This window comes from Oryctolagus cuniculus, chromosome 1 (assembly GCF_051225735.1).
Source record: "Oryctolagus cuniculus isolate XC-2025 breed Fujian yellow rabbit chromosome 1, ASM5122573v1, whole genome shotgun sequence".
Classification (NCBI taxonomy): domain Eukaryota; kingdom Metazoa; phylum Chordata; class Mammalia; order Lagomorpha; family Leporidae; genus Oryctolagus; species Oryctolagus cuniculus.
The window spans coordinates 68,818,318-68,836,973 of record NC_142867.1 but is presented as its reverse complement, the minus strand read 5'-3'; the positions used below and the strand labels follow the sequence as shown (position 1 = coordinate 68,836,973).

The window sequence follows — 18,656 nt, the reverse complement described above, 5'->3', positions numbered from 1 at the left end:
TATTAGCCTAGTGAGCCGCAGCGCCGGCTCCAGGAGATGTGCTTTTAACAAGCTGTAAAAGGCACTGCTTAGGCTCATCCCTACTGACCTCTCCAGCTGCATCCCATCTTCCCTTTCTCTACTTTACATTTTCCACAGTACATTCTTTTAGCCCCTTTACACATCATTTCCCTTCTATTTTTATCTTGTTAACCTTCCCTAGATCAAATCCTCTCACTGGAACCACTCTCATAGGAACCAGTTCTTCAGCGTGAAAGCACTTAACAGTTGTTAATATTTGTGATTATAGTTATCTGATTAATGTGTCTCTCCCCTACTAGAGTGTTAGCATGAAAGGTAGGGACTCCATTTCATGCATCCTTTGTCCCTTAACATCTAGTATGCTGCTGACAAATCATAAAGGCTCCATGAACACCTAGTGATAGAATCAATAAATATAACTTGGTTTACCACTTGCCACCAGCAATGCCAGACAGAGAAATAGGTCCATCGTCATTCTGTTAGTAGCTTAGCCTAGACTAAAACTTTATCTTCTGATGGGTTGATAGTCTAGTGTTCTTGCTATTAAATGACATTGTTTGCCCAAATAATAAATTATGTCTTAATTATTTTAGACCATTTGTTGGCTTCTGGCTGCTAAACTGTTTTGGAATAACACCAAAACAGTTTTTTAACTTGAAAAATTGGAAACAAAAAAAATAAAACAAAGTGGACTTTACAAATATATACGCGGCCCCAGCCCTGTATATATTTTTAAAAGATTTATTTATTTGGGGCCAGCGCCATGGCTCACTTGGTTAATCCTCTACTTGAGGTGCTGGCATCCCATATGGGCACTGGGTTCTGGTCCCAGCTGCTCCTCTTCCAGTCCAGCTCTCTGCTGTGGCCCGGGAGGGCAGTGGAGGATCACCTGGGTCCTTGGGCCCCTGCACGCGCATAGGAGACCAGGAGGAGGCACCTGGCTCCTGGCTTCAGATCAGCATAGCTCCGGCCCTGGCGGCCATTTTGGGTGTGGACCAACGGAAGGAAGACCTTGCTCTCTCTCTCTCTCTTTCTCTCTCTCTCTCACTGTCTGTAACTCTGTCAAATAAATTAAAAAAAAAAAAAAATCACCAGTGATAGATAAAGGGCGGGGGGGGTGCGGCTGGAGTGTAGTCTAATCATTAAGATGCCCACATTTGGTTCCTACATTTGGTTCCCAACACTGGCTCCGGTTCCAGACTCCAGCTTACTGCTAATACATACTTTGGGATGCAACGGTGTATACTTAAGTATTTGGGTTCCAGCCAGTCCTGGGAAACTTGACTGAGTTCTCAGTCCTCAGCCCAGTCCTAGTCTTTGCTTGCATCTAGGGAGCTAACCAGCAGGATAGGTGTGCTCTGAGTATCCGTCTTCTGTCTCTTGCTCTTCGTCTGTCTTGCTCTCGCTCTCAAATAAATAAATATTTTAAGACAAAACATGTTCCAACAGTATGTACAGTTTGATTTATTTAAAAAGAAATCCAGGCTGGCGCTGTAGCTCACTAGGCTAATCTCCGCCTGTGGAGCCGGCACACTGGGTTCTAATCCCGGTTGGGGTGCCAGTTCTGTCCCGGTTGCTCCTCTTTCAGTCCAGCTCTCTGCTGTGGCCCAGGAAGGCAGTGGAGGATGGCCCAAGTGCTTGGGCCCTGCACCCACATGGGAGACCAGGAGGAAGCACCTGGCTCCTGGCTTTGGATCGGTGCAGCGCACCAGCCGTGGCGGCCATTTTGGGGGTGAACCAACGGAAGGAAGACCTTTCTCTCTGTCTCTCTCACTGTCTAACTCTGCCTGTCCAGAAAAAAAAAAAAAGAAATCCAATAAAAATGCTAATGCCATTTCACATATGTTAAATAATTAAGAAATAAATAAATACTACAACAAATGTGCTATTTAAGAAAAGACTTGTTTATGTGTGCAATTTGTAAATTATGGTCTGGTAGTAAAATGCAGATAACTGTACCTTATAACATGTGATACACGAGGTAGGTGGTAAATGTTTTAAGAGTATATGTTATATGAATGCCTGTGCAGTTTGGTTGCGCTCCATAGTTTTCTGCATCCACTTAGTGTTTCTCCCAAATGAAAGTGTACATACTAATATAAAATACACATTACACTTGAATTGTTTATAGTATATCATTCACAATGGAACAAATTTAATTACAAAAAAACAAGCACTTTAGCAGAACTGAATATGTTGTCTTTCAATCTTGATATAATTAAAAGAAGCAGAGATTTGTTTTATTGGAATTTCTTCACTACTATCATTTAGTAATTATTTATCATTTAATAATTATTGCTTCTAACCAAGAGGATGACTTCACAATGGACTGGAAGGAACATTGGATTGAGGATGAGAAGGCTAAGAAAGTAGTCCTCACTGTACCACTTACTTGCCATGTGTCTTTGAGTGATCCATTCCCATTGGTTTTGGTTCCTCATCTGTGATGATGGCTTAATCCAGATGATTACTTTCAGCTCTCAACTTATATAACAGTAATATAGGAACTTATAGTAAGTAAATTACGTTTTATAGCATAAAGTGTTTTATATGATGCATTTCTTCATACTCTATCTAGTTCCCAAAAAAGATATAAGGAAGACACATCATTTTTTTTTTTTTAAGTTTTATTTATTTTAAAGGCATAGTTACAGAGAGAAAGAGTGATAGAGATATCTTCTATCTGCTGGTTCATTCCTCAAATGGCCACAACAACCAAGGCTGAGGCAGGCTGAAGCCAGGAGCCAGGAGCTTCTTCCAGGTCTCCCACATGGGTGCAGGAGCCCAATTCCTTGGGCCATCTTCTACTGCTTTCCCAGATGCATTAGCAGTGAGCTGGATTGGAAGTGGAGCAGCCTAAACTTGAACTGACACCCATATGGGATGCTGGCACTATGGGCCATGGCTTAATCTGCTATGCTACAGTGCTGGCCCTCTTTATGTGTTTTTCTTTTCTTTCTTTTCTTTTTCTTTTTTTTTTGGACAGGCAGAGTGGACAGTGAGAGAGAGAGAATGACAGAGAGAAAGGTCTTCCTATGCCATTGGTTCACCCTCCAATGGCCGCCGCGGCTGGCGCACCGCGCTGATCCGATGACAGGAGCCAGGTGCTTCTCCTGGTCTCCCATAGGGTGCAGGGCCCAAGTACCTGGGCCATCCTCCACTGCACTCCCGGGCCACAGCAGAGAGCTGGCCTGGAAGAGGGGCAACCGGGACAGAATCCAGCGCCCCGAACAGGACTGGAACCCGGTGTGCCGGCGCCGGAAGGCGGAGGATTAGCCTAGTGAGCCGCAGCGCCAGCCTTTATGTGTTTTTCAAAAATTGTAGGAACAAGTTCTTACATCTAACACCAAAGACAAACAATGGGACTGAAATCTGATTACATAAAATTGAAAAACTAAGAAAGCCTCAGACAAAAGCATTTATCAAAGAGAATGCTTACAAAAGAGAATTTAAAATGAAAGTCTTATTAATAAGATGCAACAAGTACATTTTTTTCCATGGTGGAAATATAGTAGGTTTGTTTTAAAGATTTATTTATTTATCTGAAAGTCATTGCTAGGATAGATAGTAAGAGGTCTTCTATCCACTCGTTTACTCCACAAATGGCTGCAACGGCCAGGGCTGGGCCAGGCCAAAGCCAGGAGCTTCATCCCTGTCTTGACATTGGTTCAAGGGCTCAAGGACTTGGGCCATCTTCCCCCTACTTTCCCAGTTGCATTAGCAGGGAGCTGGCTTGGAAGTGGAGCAGCTGGGTCATGAACCAGCACCCATATGAGATGTTGGCAGTGCAGGCAGCAACTTTATCCCAAAATAGAGTAGTTTTTTAACATTGTATGTAGAAAAGTTGTTGCTTATCTTCAGACATTATTACTTAAGGATAAAGCTTTTTTTGTTAGGGAATAAATTACTTTTTAAAATTTTGGGGGGAATAAGTTACTGAGTCAAGGAACCCCACAGGGTGGTAGGAGCCCATTTATTTGAGTCATCTACCTGCCGGCCTCTAGGGTCTGCATTGGTAGGAAGCTGGAATTGGAACTTGAAACTGGAGCCAGAAGTCAACCCAAGCATTTCAGTATGAGACACAGATGTCTGAACTGCTAGGCCAAATGTTTTCCCCCTAAGAATAATGTTTACATTTATAAATGGTTCAAAAAAAGAGTCAAAAGAATAATATTCCCTGAAGATTATATGCAAATTACATGTAATTCAAATTTCAGCATCTTTAAAGTTTTACTGGAACACAGCCGTATTCATTTACTTACCTACCATCTGTAGCTGCTTTTGTATTACAGTGTCAGAGTGTGTAGTTGCAGCAGAGACTATACACTCTGAAAAGCCTAAAATACTTACTATCGGGCCCTTTTAAAAACTTTCCCTGACATTATCTCTAATGTTTGCAGCTACTATAACAAAATACAGTGAACTGGGGACTTATAAACAGCATAATTTTATTTCTCATAGTTTTGGAGGCTGAAAAGTCAAAGCTCAAAGCCCTGATCGGTTTGGAATCCGGTGAGCACTGCTTTCCGGCTCATGGCTGGCGTATTCTCTGTGTTCACATGGTGGAAGGCACAAGGGGACTTACTAGTGCAGATCCAGTATCTGAGGAGCACGGTGCTTCCTCACATGTGACAGTCTTCACTGTAAGAAATGAGTAAAAGGCCTCTCTCTGGCCTCTGTTATAAGGTCATTAATCTTTTTTTAAAAAAATGATTTATTTATTTATTTGAAAGGCAGAGAGAGAGAGGTCTTCTCTTCACTGGTTCACTCCCCAGATGGCTGCAAGGAAAGAGCTGCACCAATCCGAAGCCAGGAGCCAGGAGCTTTCTTCTGTGTCTCCCATGTAACTGCAGGGGCCCAAGCACTTGGGTCATCTTCCACTGTTTTCCTAGGCCATAGCAGAGAACTGGATGGGAAGTGGAGCAGCTAGTATTTGAACCAGCAAAGGGCATTACTCTTATTCAGCAGTGTCCCATTCCTTGAAAGGGATTTCTATGTGTAATTTGCTTTTAATAATTTTTTAATTTGTTTATTTTTATTTATGTGTAAGACTTAGAGATCATCTGTATGCTAATTCATTCCCTGAATGCCCACAACAGCCAGGGGAGGGCCAGGCCAAACCTAGGAACCTGGAACTCAACTACTGCCACACAGGTGGCAGGGAACTCAACTACTTGAACCATCACATTCTGCCTCTAAGGGTACACATTACTAGGACGTTGGCTTGGAAGTAAAGCTAGGTCTCAAAGCCAAGCACTCCAGTAGGGGAGGCAGGCACATCAAGCAGAGAGTGTATTAACCACTATAACAAGCACTTGCCCCTCAGTGTGAGTTTTGAGAGAACACAACAGTCAGACCATAGCAAGCACCTATTGTAGATGACCTTTAAAAATAAAAAAATGGGAGCAGGTATGTGATGCAACAGTTAAGTCACCACTTGGGCTGCTGGCTTCCCATATCTGAGTGCCTGGTTGAAGTCGCAGATATTTCACTTCCAGTGCTGCTTCCTACTAATGCACACACTGGGAGGCAGTGAATGAAGGTTCAAGTGCTTAGGACGCTGCCACCCTTGTCAGATACCCTGATGAATTCTGGGCTTCTGACCCAGCCCAGATGTTGTGGGCATTTGGAGAGTGAACCAGCAGGTGGACGATTTCTCTCCATTTGTCTATCTTTCTGCCTTTGAAACAAATCAAGAACAAGCAACAAAAACTGAGAACAGGCTATAATAAGATCATTGTGTGCTATAATAAGGTCACTGTGTATGTTTTAGATTTGATGAGTTTGATGAAGCAATTGATGAAGCTATAGAAGATGATATCAAAGAGGCTGATGGAGGAGGTATGTGTTTGTCATTCTTCTTCTTGCACCTTTACTGGCAAGTTAATCCAGATGCCCAAGTAAGGGCAATGAGCATATTTTTTAGACTTTTCTCCAATGTATATCTGTCTAGTCTCAGATATTGATTATCTTTAAGATAGTTTTATTTTATGACCTGCTATAAAATGTTAGTATTTCTCATTAGATTAAAAAGTATGTATTTCTGGTCCCAAATAGAAAAATGAGGAAACTTTCCTGTAATCTTTGAGCCTACAAAGTCTCAAATTTTATGGATAATAAGAACTTCAGTGATTGGTTTGACTAACCTATTAAAATTAATTTATTAATTTCATGGTCATGAACAGGGGCCATTAACATAGAAGACTTTGGTGGTAATGAATTAAAGCACTATATAGCCAATTACTAGTGCTCTACTAGAATATTCTGGTTTCTACTTAGTTACTGTGAAAATTCTAGAAAGATTCCTGAGTAACTCTTAATAGGTAGAAAGTTTCTTTTTTGGGTGATGAATAGTTTCTGGAATTAATGGTTACAGTTGCGCAACTGTATGATATAAAAAAAATCCTGAATTAAATACTTTATATGGGTGAATTTTATATGTGAATTATATCAAAATTAAGAAAGAGGTTGTCTACTTTGTGAACTTCAGTAGGATAAACAATTAAGTGTCTCTTGTCAGTTGATGTGTTGAGAGAACTACATATTTGTAAGAAGAAAAAAATCAGGTAAAGAATTGCTCTACACAAATTTAAGAACAGTAGTCTGCAATTTAAGGGACACGTTCGTAAACTTTTCCTCCCTCTCCCCAAACTCAGGAGTTGGCCGAGGAAAAGATATATCCACTATCACAGGTCACCGTGGAAAAGACATCTCTACGATTTTGGATGAAGAAAGAAAAGAAAATAAACGACCCCAGAGGGCGGCTGCTGCTCGGCGGAAGAAACGCCGGCGACTGAATGATCTAGACAGCGATAGCAACCTGGATGAAGAAGAGAGTGAAGAGGAATTCAAGATCAGTGATGGGTGTGTGGTCTGCCCATAGACCCCATTCCCTAGATGCCAGTTTCAACAGGCTGAGAGAGCAGAGAGGCGTGGCCATCTTCTGATGGGTTCTTTTGTTATTTATGCGCAGACACAATTTCTGTTTATTTTCAGGATACTTAAAGCAGATTCAGGAAAGCTGATTTTGGTTCTTTTTAGATTAAAATATAAAACAGTTTTACGGCTGATTATTTAATATTCCAAGTGGCATTTAAATTTGAGTAACTGCAGTTGAACTCTGATTTGTTGTTGGCTTTCTCTGTACTATCTATGCTATCGTGGCCCAGTCACGTATGAAAGAAGGAATTAGTTTACATTTTTTGATGTCCCACAGAGGTTGGGGTTTGGGGCATGGCATCAGTAGGGAAGTCAGGGAAGGGAGATATTTCAGCAAAACCCTTCAGACTGTTAGTGAAAGAAATCAGCATATAAACAACAAAAACACTTTCTACATGACTGCTACTAAGATAGCAGCAATAAAACATAAATTAGAGTACAGAGGAGGCCAGCGCCGCGGCTCACTAGGCTAATCCTCCGCCTGCGGTGCCGGCACACCGGGTTCTAGTCCCAGTCGGGGCGCTAGATTCTGTCCTGGTTGCTCCTCTTCCAGTCCAGCTCTCTGCTGTGGCCTGGGAGTGCAATGGAGGATGGCCCAGGTCCTCCTCCCGCATGGGAGACCAGGAGGAAGCACCTGGCTCCTGGCTTCGGATCAGCACAGTGTGCCGGCCGCAGTGGCCATTGGGGGGTGAACCAACGGAAAAACGAAGACCTTTCTCTCTCTCTCTCTCTCTCTCTCTCTCTCTCTCTCTCTCTCCCTCCCTCCCTCCCTCCCCCTCACTGTCCACTCTGCCTGTCAAAAATTTAAAAAAGAGTACAGTTGGTTCAGTCCATGGAGATCGGGGAAAATCCTCACATAGAAGTGAAGCTTACTCTAAAATTTGAAGATTGAATTATTTGGGTATATCAGTGAATTTGGGATTTCGAGTCAGGGTGAAAAGATAAGACATTCCAAGCAGAGAAGTTGCATGTGTTATGCCTGCAGTCCGTGGTCCCCCGAAAATCACACCACCAGAGACCGAAGTTGAAGCCAATAAGCAGGGTTGTTTTTATTACGAGTTCGAACCCGGGCCTCTCAGTGCCTCCAGGAGAGGAAGCCCACCGAGAAGCCCCGAACCCAATTCTTACAGAGCTTTTATTATCATGTCCAAGCAGGCTTTAGGGGAATGCTATAGATCAAGCTGACACTTCTGGTAAATCCCGAGACACCTGCCGCAGACTCCAGGGTAGGGGCTGGTTGTTATCTCAAGCTTTATACCTCCCTTTCATATTCCTGGACCTGGGTCAGGGTTGGGTCACATCTAGCCAGGTGGAGGGAAGGGGGAAGTGTAATCAACTTAATGTAGTTACTGGATTACTTAGCTCAGCATCTAACATAATACATATATAAAGTCAAAGACACTTTGCATTGCTTATTAGCCTAATAAGCTAATGTGATTACACTTTAGGTTACATTAAAATAATGATAATATTTTCTAGCACTATTATAATGGATAATAAGGGCATAGTAAAAGCTGGTTGTGCAGGTGTCTTCTCACATGTCCAAGCCAGCAAGCCATAAGGTGTTTTAGAATATTTAGGAAACTTAGGCTGGCTCCGGATAGCAAGAATATGAGGATGAAGCAGATGGTGCCCTGCTAGAGATGAGGCCAAAAAATAAAAAGGAACCAAAATGTGGTGTGTTTTGCTAGTCTTGCATAGTAGTTTGGACTTTATCCTGAAAGTGATTTAAAAAAAAAAAAAACCTGGGGCCAGCACCGTGGCTCACTTGGTTAATCCTCCGCCTGCGTCACCAGCATCCTTTATGGGCGCCGGGTTCTAGTTCCAGTTGCTCCTCTTCCAGTCCAGCTCTCTGCTGTGGCCCGGGAGGGCAGTGGAGGATGGCCAAAGTGCTTGGGTCCTGCACCCGCGTGGGAGACCAGGAGAAGTACCTGGCTCCTGGCTTTGGATCAGCACAGCTCCGGCCATCTGGGAAGTGAACCAGCAGAGGGAAAACCTTTCTCTCTGTCTCTCTCTCTCACTGTCTATAACTCTACCTGTCAAAAAAAAGAAAAAACCTGCAATTTTTTTTTAAGATTTATTTATTGTGAAAGCCAGAGTTATATATATATAGAGAGAGATCTTCCATCCACTGGTTCACTCCCCAAATGGCTGCAATGGCCAGTACTGGGCCAGACTGGAGCCAGGAGCCAAGAGCTTCATCTGGGTCTCCCACAAGGGGGCCCAAACACTTGGGTCCTCTGCTGCTGCTTTTCCCAGGCCATTTGCATGGAGCTGGATTGAAAGTGGAATAGCTGGGACATGCCAGATTCATATGGGATGCTGGTATCACAGGTAGTGGCTTTAACCATTACACCACAACGCTGGCCCCCACTGAAAGATTTTAAATCAGACTGATATAAGATTGGTGCTCAGAGAGCTTCATCTTGACATTCATTTGGAGGACATCTTGAGGGGAGATGGTACGAGTGATCAGAGGAACTATTTGGGGAGTTGATACTATAGGTGAGAGAGGAAAGCCTTAAGATGTCAAAAGAGTTTAGGTTTCAGAGACTCTTTTAAGAGGTAAGCTCTGAACGTATTAGTAATTGATTAGACGTGAGAAATGAAATGGGAAAAACCAGGTTAGATACCAGAGTTCTGATTTGAGTTACTAGATAGAAGATAGTACCAAATACTAGGCTGGGGACAGAAGAAAGAAATACTGCCGGTGCCACGGCTCACTAGGCTAATCCTCCGCCTTGCAGCGCCGGCACACCAGGTTCTAGTCCTGTTCGGGGCGCCAGATTCTGTCCCAGTTGCCCCTCTTCCAGGCCAGCTCTCTGCTGTGCCCAGGGAGTGCAGTGGAGGATGGCCCAAGTCCTTGGGCCCTGCACCCCATGGGAGACCAGGATAAGTACCTGGCTCCTGCCTTCAGATCAGCACAGCGCGCCGTCCGCAGCGGCCATTGGAGGGTGAACCAACGGCAAAGGAAGACCTCTCTCTCTGTCTCTCTCTCTCACTGTCCACTCTGCCTGTCGGAAAAAAAAAAAAAAGAAAAAAAAAAAAAAAGAAATACTGAGCTCACTTTTAAACATGTTGAATTTAAAGTATGGGGGACATACCTATGCCATAAGGCCAAAGCATTATATTTATATATATATATATATATATATATATATATATATATATATATATAAAATCAACCTCTTGGGCCAGCGCTGTGGCATGGCAAGTTAAAGCCCTGGCCTGACGCACCAGCATCCCAAATGGGTGCCGGTTCTAGTCCTGGCTGCTCTTCTTCTGATCCAGTTCTCTGCTATGGTCTGGGAAAGCAGCAGAAGGTGGCTCAAGTCCTTGGGCTCCTGCACCCACACATGGGAGACCTGGGGAAGCTCCTTGCTCCTGACTTTGGATCGGCGCAGCTCTGGTTTTGTGGCCCTCTGGGTATTGAACCAGCAGATGGAAGACCTCTCTCTGTCTCTACCTCTCTGTGTAACTCTGTCTTTCAAATAAATAAATCCTTAAAAAAAAAATCAACCTCTGTTGTATTAACAACTCCTCCTAAGAAAAGGACAGGAAGCACGTCTCTATTTTATATGCAAGGAGATAACATTGTACTTAACATTGCTTAATGTTTCACTGTTCTTGCTAGAATTTGAACTCAACTATAAATGGATTCACGATTCCAAGTGTACCATCATAATCAATCTGATTTTTCTTGGACAGATCTCAAGATGAGTTTGTTGTGTCTGATGAAAACCCAGATGAAAGTGAAGAAGATCCACCATCTAATGACGACAGCGACACTGATTTCTGTAGCCGCAGACTGAGGAGACATCCCTCCCGGCCAATGAGGCAAAGTAGGCGCTTGCGGAGAAAGGTCCCAAAGAAAAAATACTCTGATGATGATGAAGAAGAGGAGTCTGAAGAGAACAGTAGAGACTCTGGTAAAAATAACCTGTTCTGTATCATATCAACCATACCAGCTCAGTACATTCATATGACTTCAGGAGTTATGGGTGTTTTTTTTTTTTTTTTTTTTTTTTTTTTTAAGATTTATTTATATACTTTAAAGAGGGACAGAGATACTCATCTACTGGCTCACTCCACAAATGGCCACAAAATCCAGGTCTGGGCCATGCCAAAGCCAGGAATTCCATCTGGGTCTTCCACATGGGTGGCAGGGGCCCCACTTCCTTTGGCCGTCTGCTGCCTTCCCAGGCATATTAGCAGGAAACTGAATGGGAAGTGGAACATCCAGGACTCAAACTGGCACTCCAATATAGGATGCCAGTATTGCTATGCCACAACACCTGTCCCAAGTTATTATTAATACTTAAAATTCCATTCAGTTATACCACAAGATTTCTGATAAAACTTTCAGTCCTTTTCTTATTCTGTTCAAAACACATCTGAGAAAATACATACAGATCAATTTTTAACTTCATACCCAATTCATTTAGGATTATGATGAATCATTTTCGTGACAGGTGTTTCCATGCCTAACCTTTATCTTCATAGTGTTTCTTGGGATTCATTCTCAATAAACTGAGAATATTTTCCTCAGATACATAGCTACTAAAAAGACAATACAAATTTTCTCTAATATTTAGGCCATAATCAGTAAGTCAGTAACTTTTACAAATTAGAAACAGTTAATATCAGTATAGCTTTTTCATTTAACTCAATAAATAGTGAGAGGCCCAACAGCTAAAAGGAAAGAAATGATTGCTTTATGGAATTGGTAGGTAAGTAGCTGTTATCTCCTGGGAGAGTGCCACAGGCTCACGAGTATGGTGCCCCTGACTGTGGCCATTCTTGTGGTGTTCTCTATTTATCTAAGTTACATCATTCTCTTTATCAATGATTATCATCAGAGAATAAGGACATTGTCTTAGCTAACCCCCATATAATTCCCATAGTCAGAAATTTTAACAGTGATATACTACTACCATCTAATCAACAGTACACGTTTGATATCAAGTATCCCAATATTGTCCTTTTATAATTTTTTCTAGTCTAGAATCCAGTCCAGAATTACGTGTTATATTTCTTCGCATCTCTTTTAATCTGAAATGTTCCTCAAATTTTGTCTATACTGTGACATTTTTAAAGAATATATATTATTTTGGAAAATATCCCTCAATTTGGGTTTTTTAACTACATCACTGCTATTATGGTTATTACTCAGTGCTCTATAAGGAGGAACTTTGCCTTCTCCATATATTTATTCATGTGTATCAGTATGTGCTGTGGATTTTTATTTTAGTCAATGAATATACTATACTAACATCACTATTTAGGTTTAGCATGTCCCACATTTTGTTAGTGAGGATCACTTGAAACTAGTGACTAGTTATGTTGAAGTGTTTGAAATCCATTAAAGAACAACAGGGTTGAATGTGCTGATTCAGTGGAATTTGTTGGCACTACTGATAAACATCTCTGGCATGATGCCATAATCTCACTCTGGTTTACTGGTCAGAGATAAGAACAAGGCTACTTAGCAATGCTGTACAAGGTTAAGTAGTCTCATATGCTTCATTAGCAGATTTTCATTCCATGTGGAAAAAAGCCAAAAATGCAACTCTTAATTCTGTCCCTCTTTGAGACACGTATATGAGTTTTCCTCAGTTAAGAGGGCTACAGTATGACTAACCATAGACACAGTAGGAACAGCAGCTCATCAGGTGGTGGATTCTGGTAACTGTCCACCAAGAAGAGCAGTCACATGGTAGATGTGCACATGTCCAGGTAGCTGTTGGGTGAATTCAGTAAGGATTATAATAAATACATTTAAGTATTTTCTTTAAAAAAATATATATTCTGGTCTTGAGGATTAATTGTTGATACTATACATTTGTGATCTGAACATAAAAGACTCAAAGATAGACTCCTATTATTAAAAGAAAATAGACACTTATAAAAGTTATTGTTCATTTAAAAAATTTTATTACTGAACTTTGCCTAGTAGCTTCAAATTTTTGTAACCTAAGCTAGTTAACCTTTCTACTAAATGGACTTCAGTTTTTTAATTGGCTGTTTTCTTTTTTCTTTTTTAAATAGAAAGTGACTTTAGCGATGATTTTAGTGATGATTTTGTAGAAACTCGGCGAAGGCGGTCAAGGAGAAACCAGAAAAGACAAATTAACTACAAAGAAGATTCAGAAAGTGATGGTTCCCAGAAAAGTTTACGACGCGGTAAAGAAATAAGGCGAATTCACAAGCGCAGACTTTCAAGCTCAGAAAGTGAAGGTAAGGAGTAGATCTCCTATTTATAGAAGTTTAGACTAAGTAGGCCTAGACGTTATAAAGTGAGTAAATAGTATCTTTGAGATAACATAATTGGTATCTTTGAGATAAATTATTTTGTTCCAGTCCACTAATTATAAGATGCTGATTTTTAAAAAGATTTATTGATTGATTGAAAGGCAGAGTTAGAGATAGAGAAGAAGAGACAGAGAGAGAGAGAGAGAGAGAGAAATCTGTACTATATCTTCCATGTGCTGTTCACTCCTGGGGCTGGACCAGGCAAAAGCCAGGAGCCTTGAACTCCATCCAAGTCTGCCACATGGGTTGCAGGGGGCCCAAGTCATTGGGCCATTGTCTGCTGCTTTCCCAGGCGCATTGGCAGGGAGCTGCATTGGAACTAGAGCAGCCAGACTCCATCTGATGATGCTCATATGGGATGCCAGAATTGCAGGCAGTAGCTTAACCCACCATGCCCCATGTAGGGCTTCAGATGGTTTTAAGATCTCAGCACTGGCATGCTATATGTGTGCAGTTCTACTCCCAGCTGGTTCACTTCTGATCCAGCTCTTTGCTAATGCACCTTAGAAGGTAGTGTAAGATGGCCCAAGTACTTGGGCCCCTGCACCCACATGAGAGATCTAGCTGGAGTTCTAGCCATTGGGAAGTGAACCAGCACATAGAACATCTCAGTCTTTCTGACTTTCCCTTTTTGTAATTCTGTCTTAAATATAAAAATGAATCTTTAAAAAAAGATCTCAATAGTATTAATTACGTTCTTCATTTATCCTAGAAAATTTATCTCAGAAATTGTGATATGAATAAGATTTACTGTGCTGCTTCTTCCCCACTCCCTATTACTCAGGGACCTTGCTTTGAAATAACCTCCTGTGCTGTTTCAAATTGAAACATCTATTGTCTCTTTGCACCATAACTATGTGGTTCTAGTAGTAACCGGCTTTATAGTTTTGGCTTCTCCTTATATTAGAAGTGCACGAAAAAGGGCCAGCTTTGTGGTATGATGGGTTAAGTCGCCACCTGTAATGCAGCATACCAATGAGTGCCAGTTCATGTCCTGGTTGCTCCACTTCTGATCCAGCTCCCTGCTAATGTGCCTAAGAAAGAAGCAGAGGATAGCTAAAGTGCTTGGGCCCCTATGGGATACCTGGATAAAGCTCCTGGCTTCTAGCTTCTACCTGGCTCAGCTGTGGCCATTGCAGCCATTTGGAGAGTGAACCAGCGGATGGAAGACTTTCTCTCTCTGCCTCTGCCACTGCAATTCTACCTTTCAAATAAATAAATAAACCTTTTAAAAAAATAGTGCATGGCCGGCGCCGTGGCTCAATAGGCTAATCCTCCACCTTGCGGCGCCGGCACACCGGGTTCTAGTCCCGGTTGGGGCGCCGGATTCTGTCCCGGTTGCCCCTCTTCCAGGCCAGCTCTCTGCTATGGCCAGGGAGTGCAGTGGAGGATGGCCCAGGTGCTTGGGCCCTGCACCCCATGGGAGACCAGGAAAAAAAAGCACCTGGCTCCTGGCTCCTGCCATCGGATCAGCGCGGTGCGCCGGCTGCAGCGGCGGCCATTGGAGGGTGAACCAACGGCAAAAGGAAGACCTTTCTCTCTCTGTCTCTCTCTCTCACTGTCCACTCTGCCTGTCAAAAATTAAAAAAAAAAAAAAAAACAGTGCATGACACGCTCTAAAATATGAATTTGTGATATTCATTTCATCTTTTTGTAGTTATTCCTGAGACCATCATAAATTCACTTTTTTTTTATCATTTAAAGATTTATGGGAAGCTTAGCCTACACCACAGCACTGGCCCCATAAATTCATTTTAAATGACCTGAATTCTCACTTTTTAAAATATTTTTATGCATTTAGTTCACCATTGTTTATAATTTTTTTAAAGTTTTATGTGTTATTTTGAAAGTGTTATGGGCCGGCGCCGCGGCTCACTAGGCTAATCCTCCGCCTTGCGGCGCCGGCACACCGGGTTCTAGTCCCGGTCGGGGCACCGAATTCTGTCCCGGTTGCCCCTCTTCCAGGCCAGCTCTCTGCTGTGGCCCGGGAGTGCAGTGGAGGATGGCCCAAGTGCTTGGGCCCTGCACCCCATGGGAGACCAGGAGAAGGACCTGGCTCCTGCCATCGGATCAGCACGGTGCGCCGGCCGCGGCAGCCATTGGAAGGTGAACCAACGGCATAGGAAGACCTTTCTCTCTGTCTCTCTCACTGTCCACTCTGTCTGTCAAAAAAAAAATAAAAATAAATAAATAAATAAAAATAAAAGAAAGCGTTATGGAGAGAGAGATCCCCCATCCGCTGGCTTGTTTCCCTAGTGGCCTTAACAGCCAGAACTGAGCCAGACAGAAGCCAGGAGCTTCTGGGTCTCCCATGTGGGTGGCAGAGGCTCAAGCGCTTGAGCCATTTTCCACTGTTTTCCCTGGTGCATTAGCAGGGAGCTGAATCGGAAGTGGAGCAGCTGGGACTTGAACCAGAACCCATATGGGATGCTTTCATTGAAGGCAGTGGCTTTTACCCACCATGCCACAACACCAGCCCCTGTTTATGATTTTTTAATATATATTTTAGTTGACATTTAGTAATTACACATTTATAAGGTACAGTGTGACGTATCAGTACACGTACACAGTGTGTTATGATGTTTGTGATCTATTGGAAGAGTGTTCACTTTCACAGATTAAACATGAAATACATTAACTTTGAGCTTAGGCTAGTAGAGAGAGGGAAGTAGGGAGTATTTGGGCATAGAATGTTAAAGAAGGGAGGTGAACATTATTTGGGTGTGCATTTATCTTTCTGTGTCATAAAGACTCACATTCATTAATTCAACCTTAAAATGCAAGTTTTTTTTTAAATGAGGCCCTATTCCAAGCGCTGGAATGTAACAGGGAATAAAACAAGTATTATGTAACTCTTTTTAGTTGGACAGATTTCAGATTCAGTGCTAATGGAAGTCTTCACTAAGAAGAAATGTTGGGTGTGAAACAACAAATTGTGAGGGTCCGGAGGCAGGTTTGTGCCTGGCATGTTCAGAGAACACAAGGGAGTCCAGGGTGAATGGAGCAGAATGAGGGAAAGAATAATGAGGGGCCAGTGCTGTGTTGTAGAAGGTTAAGCCGCCACTTGGAGTGCCGGCATCCCATATGGGCACCCGTTTGAGTCCCGGCTGCACCATTTCCAGTCTAGCTCTCTGCTATGGCCTGGGAAAGCAGTAGGAGATGGCCCAAGTCCTTGGGCCCCTGAACCCACGTGGAGACCCGGAGAAGTCTCCTGGCTCCTTGCTTTTTGGATTGGTGCAGCTTGGACCATTGCAGCCAACTGGGAAGTGAACCAGAGGATGGAAGACCTCTCTCTCTCTCTCTCTCTCTCTCTCTCTCTCTCACCTTTCTCTGTGTAACTTTCAAGTAAATAAATAAATCTTTTTTTAAAAAAAGAATAGTATGAGATGCAGAATAAAATCAGCATGAACCCAGATTGTACAGAGCAAGTCAGCAAGCCATGTAGCCCATCTGTTTGTATAAATAAACTTTACTGAGTAAGTTTTCTTTTTATTTATTTATTTATTTATTTAAAGACTTATTTTATTTGAAAGGAAGAGTTACAGAGAGGGAAAACACAGAGAAAGACATCTCCCATCTGCTGGTTCACTCCCCAACTGACCACCAATGGTCAGGGCTGGGCCACACTAAAGCCAGAAGCCAGGAACTCCACCCAGGTCTCCCATGTTTGTGGCAGGGGCCCAGGCACTTGGCCCATCCTCTGCTGCTTTCCTAGGCTCATTATTATTGTTATTATAGACAGTTACAGAGAGAGAGAGAGACAGAAAGAGAGGTCTTCCATCCACTGGTCCACTCTCCAGGTGGCAGCAGTGGCCAGAGCTGCACCAATCTGAAGCCAGGATCCAGGAGCTTCTTCCAGGTCTCCCACCTGGGTGCAGGGACCCAAACACTTAGGCCATCTTCTACTGCTTTACCAAGCCATAGCAGAGAGCTGGATTGGAAGAGGAGCAGCCAGGATCAGAACCGGCGCCCATATGGGATGCCAGCGCTTTGGGCCAGGGCTTTAACCTGCTGCACCACAGCACCGGCCCCTCCCAGGCTCATTATTAGGGAGCTGGAGTGGAAGTGGAGCAGTCCGGAATCGACCAGCACATGTATGGGACCAGCATCCTAGGTGCAGCTTTACCTCACTGTGCCACAGCACAGGCCCCACTAAACAAGTTTTATTGGAAAATGGCAGTGCCCATTTATTTACATATTGTGTGTGGTCATTTTCAAAAAAGAACATTGAGTAGTTGTGACAGACTCTATATAGGGTCTATGCTTTATTAAAAAATGTTTGCTAACCTCTGATGAAGAGCAATTTTGTCTAATTGAATTTTCTGTAATGATGGAAAAATTTTCCATGCAAACAATATAGTAACTAGTATATATAGTAACTATATATACTAGATTTGTGTGACTATTCAGTTCTTGAAATGTGGTTAGTTTGACAGTAGTATTGACTTTTTCATTTTAATTAGTTTAAAATAATCACAAGACTAGTGTCCACCTTATTGGGTAGCATAGAGCAGGCAATTGAATTGATTTTGGATTTTATTCTGAGTGAGATGAGAAGCATTTGGAGGGTTTTGAGCAAAAGGGTGATATGGTGTGGCTTATGTTTTTCTTTTGTTTTTTTTTAAGATTTATTTATTTATCTGAAAGAGTTATAGAGAATGAGGGAGAAACAGAGATAGAGAGAGAGAGATCTTCCATCTGCTGGTTCACACCCCAGATGGCCATAATGGCCAGGGCTGGGCCAGGCCAATACCAGGAGCCAGGAGCTTCTTCCCAGTCCCCTACGTGGGTAGCAAGGGCCCAAACATTTGGGCCATCTTTCACTGCTTTTCTGAGGCCATTATCAAGGAGCTAGATTGGACGTGGAGCAGCCAGGACATAAACCAGCACCCCTACAGGAAGCTGGTGTCACAGGCAGCAACTTTACCCACTATGCTACAATGTCAGCACCTGGCTTATGTTTTTAATTTGCTAGGATAGCTGTGTTGTGAATAGAATGTAGGGGCAAGGACAAAAGCTAAGAGACCATTTGGGAGCTTACTGTAATAGTCCAGGTAGCAGATGATGGTGTGTGGGAATAGGGCAGTAAAGTGATGAAAAATAGTCTGATTATAGAAATATTTTTATAAAAATAGATGAAAAGATTTACTGTTCAGTTGGATGAGAGAAAGAAATCAAGGATGGAGGAGCAACTGAAAAAACACAGTTACCAAAAACTAAGCTGATGGACACCACAGTGCCACAGGTTAAGGGGCAAGTTTATTAGGAGTTCAGTTTTCCTCACTTTGGCTTTGAGATACCTGTTCAGCTTTCCAAGCATAGATGTCAAGTTTAAAATATATAGAAGAGGCCTCAGCATGTAGATGGTACACAAAACCATGAGA

General features: G+C 42.6%; 1 protein-coding gene across 5 annotated transcripts in view; it reads left to right on the top strand.

Annotated features, from left to right (window-relative positions):
* Nucleotides 1-18,656, top strand: part of RSF1 (remodeling and spacing factor 1) — a 165,599-nt gene that overhangs the window by 139,140 nt on the left and 7,803 nt on the right. For all 5 annotated transcript variants that reach the window (XM_089331464.1, XM_002708674.6, XM_089331447.1 and 2 more), the window contains 4 exons: nucleotides 5,795-5,862; nucleotides 6,678-6,885; nucleotides 10,669-10,889; nucleotides 13,009-13,197. In XM_089331464.1, the coding sequence (XP_089187590.1) occupies nucleotides 5,795-5,862; nucleotides 6,678-6,885; nucleotides 10,669-10,889; nucleotides 13,009-13,197 (686 nt within the window). The remainder of the gene's footprint in view (nucleotides 1-5,794; nucleotides 5,863-6,677; nucleotides 6,886-10,668; nucleotides 10,890-13,008; nucleotides 13,198-18,656) is intronic.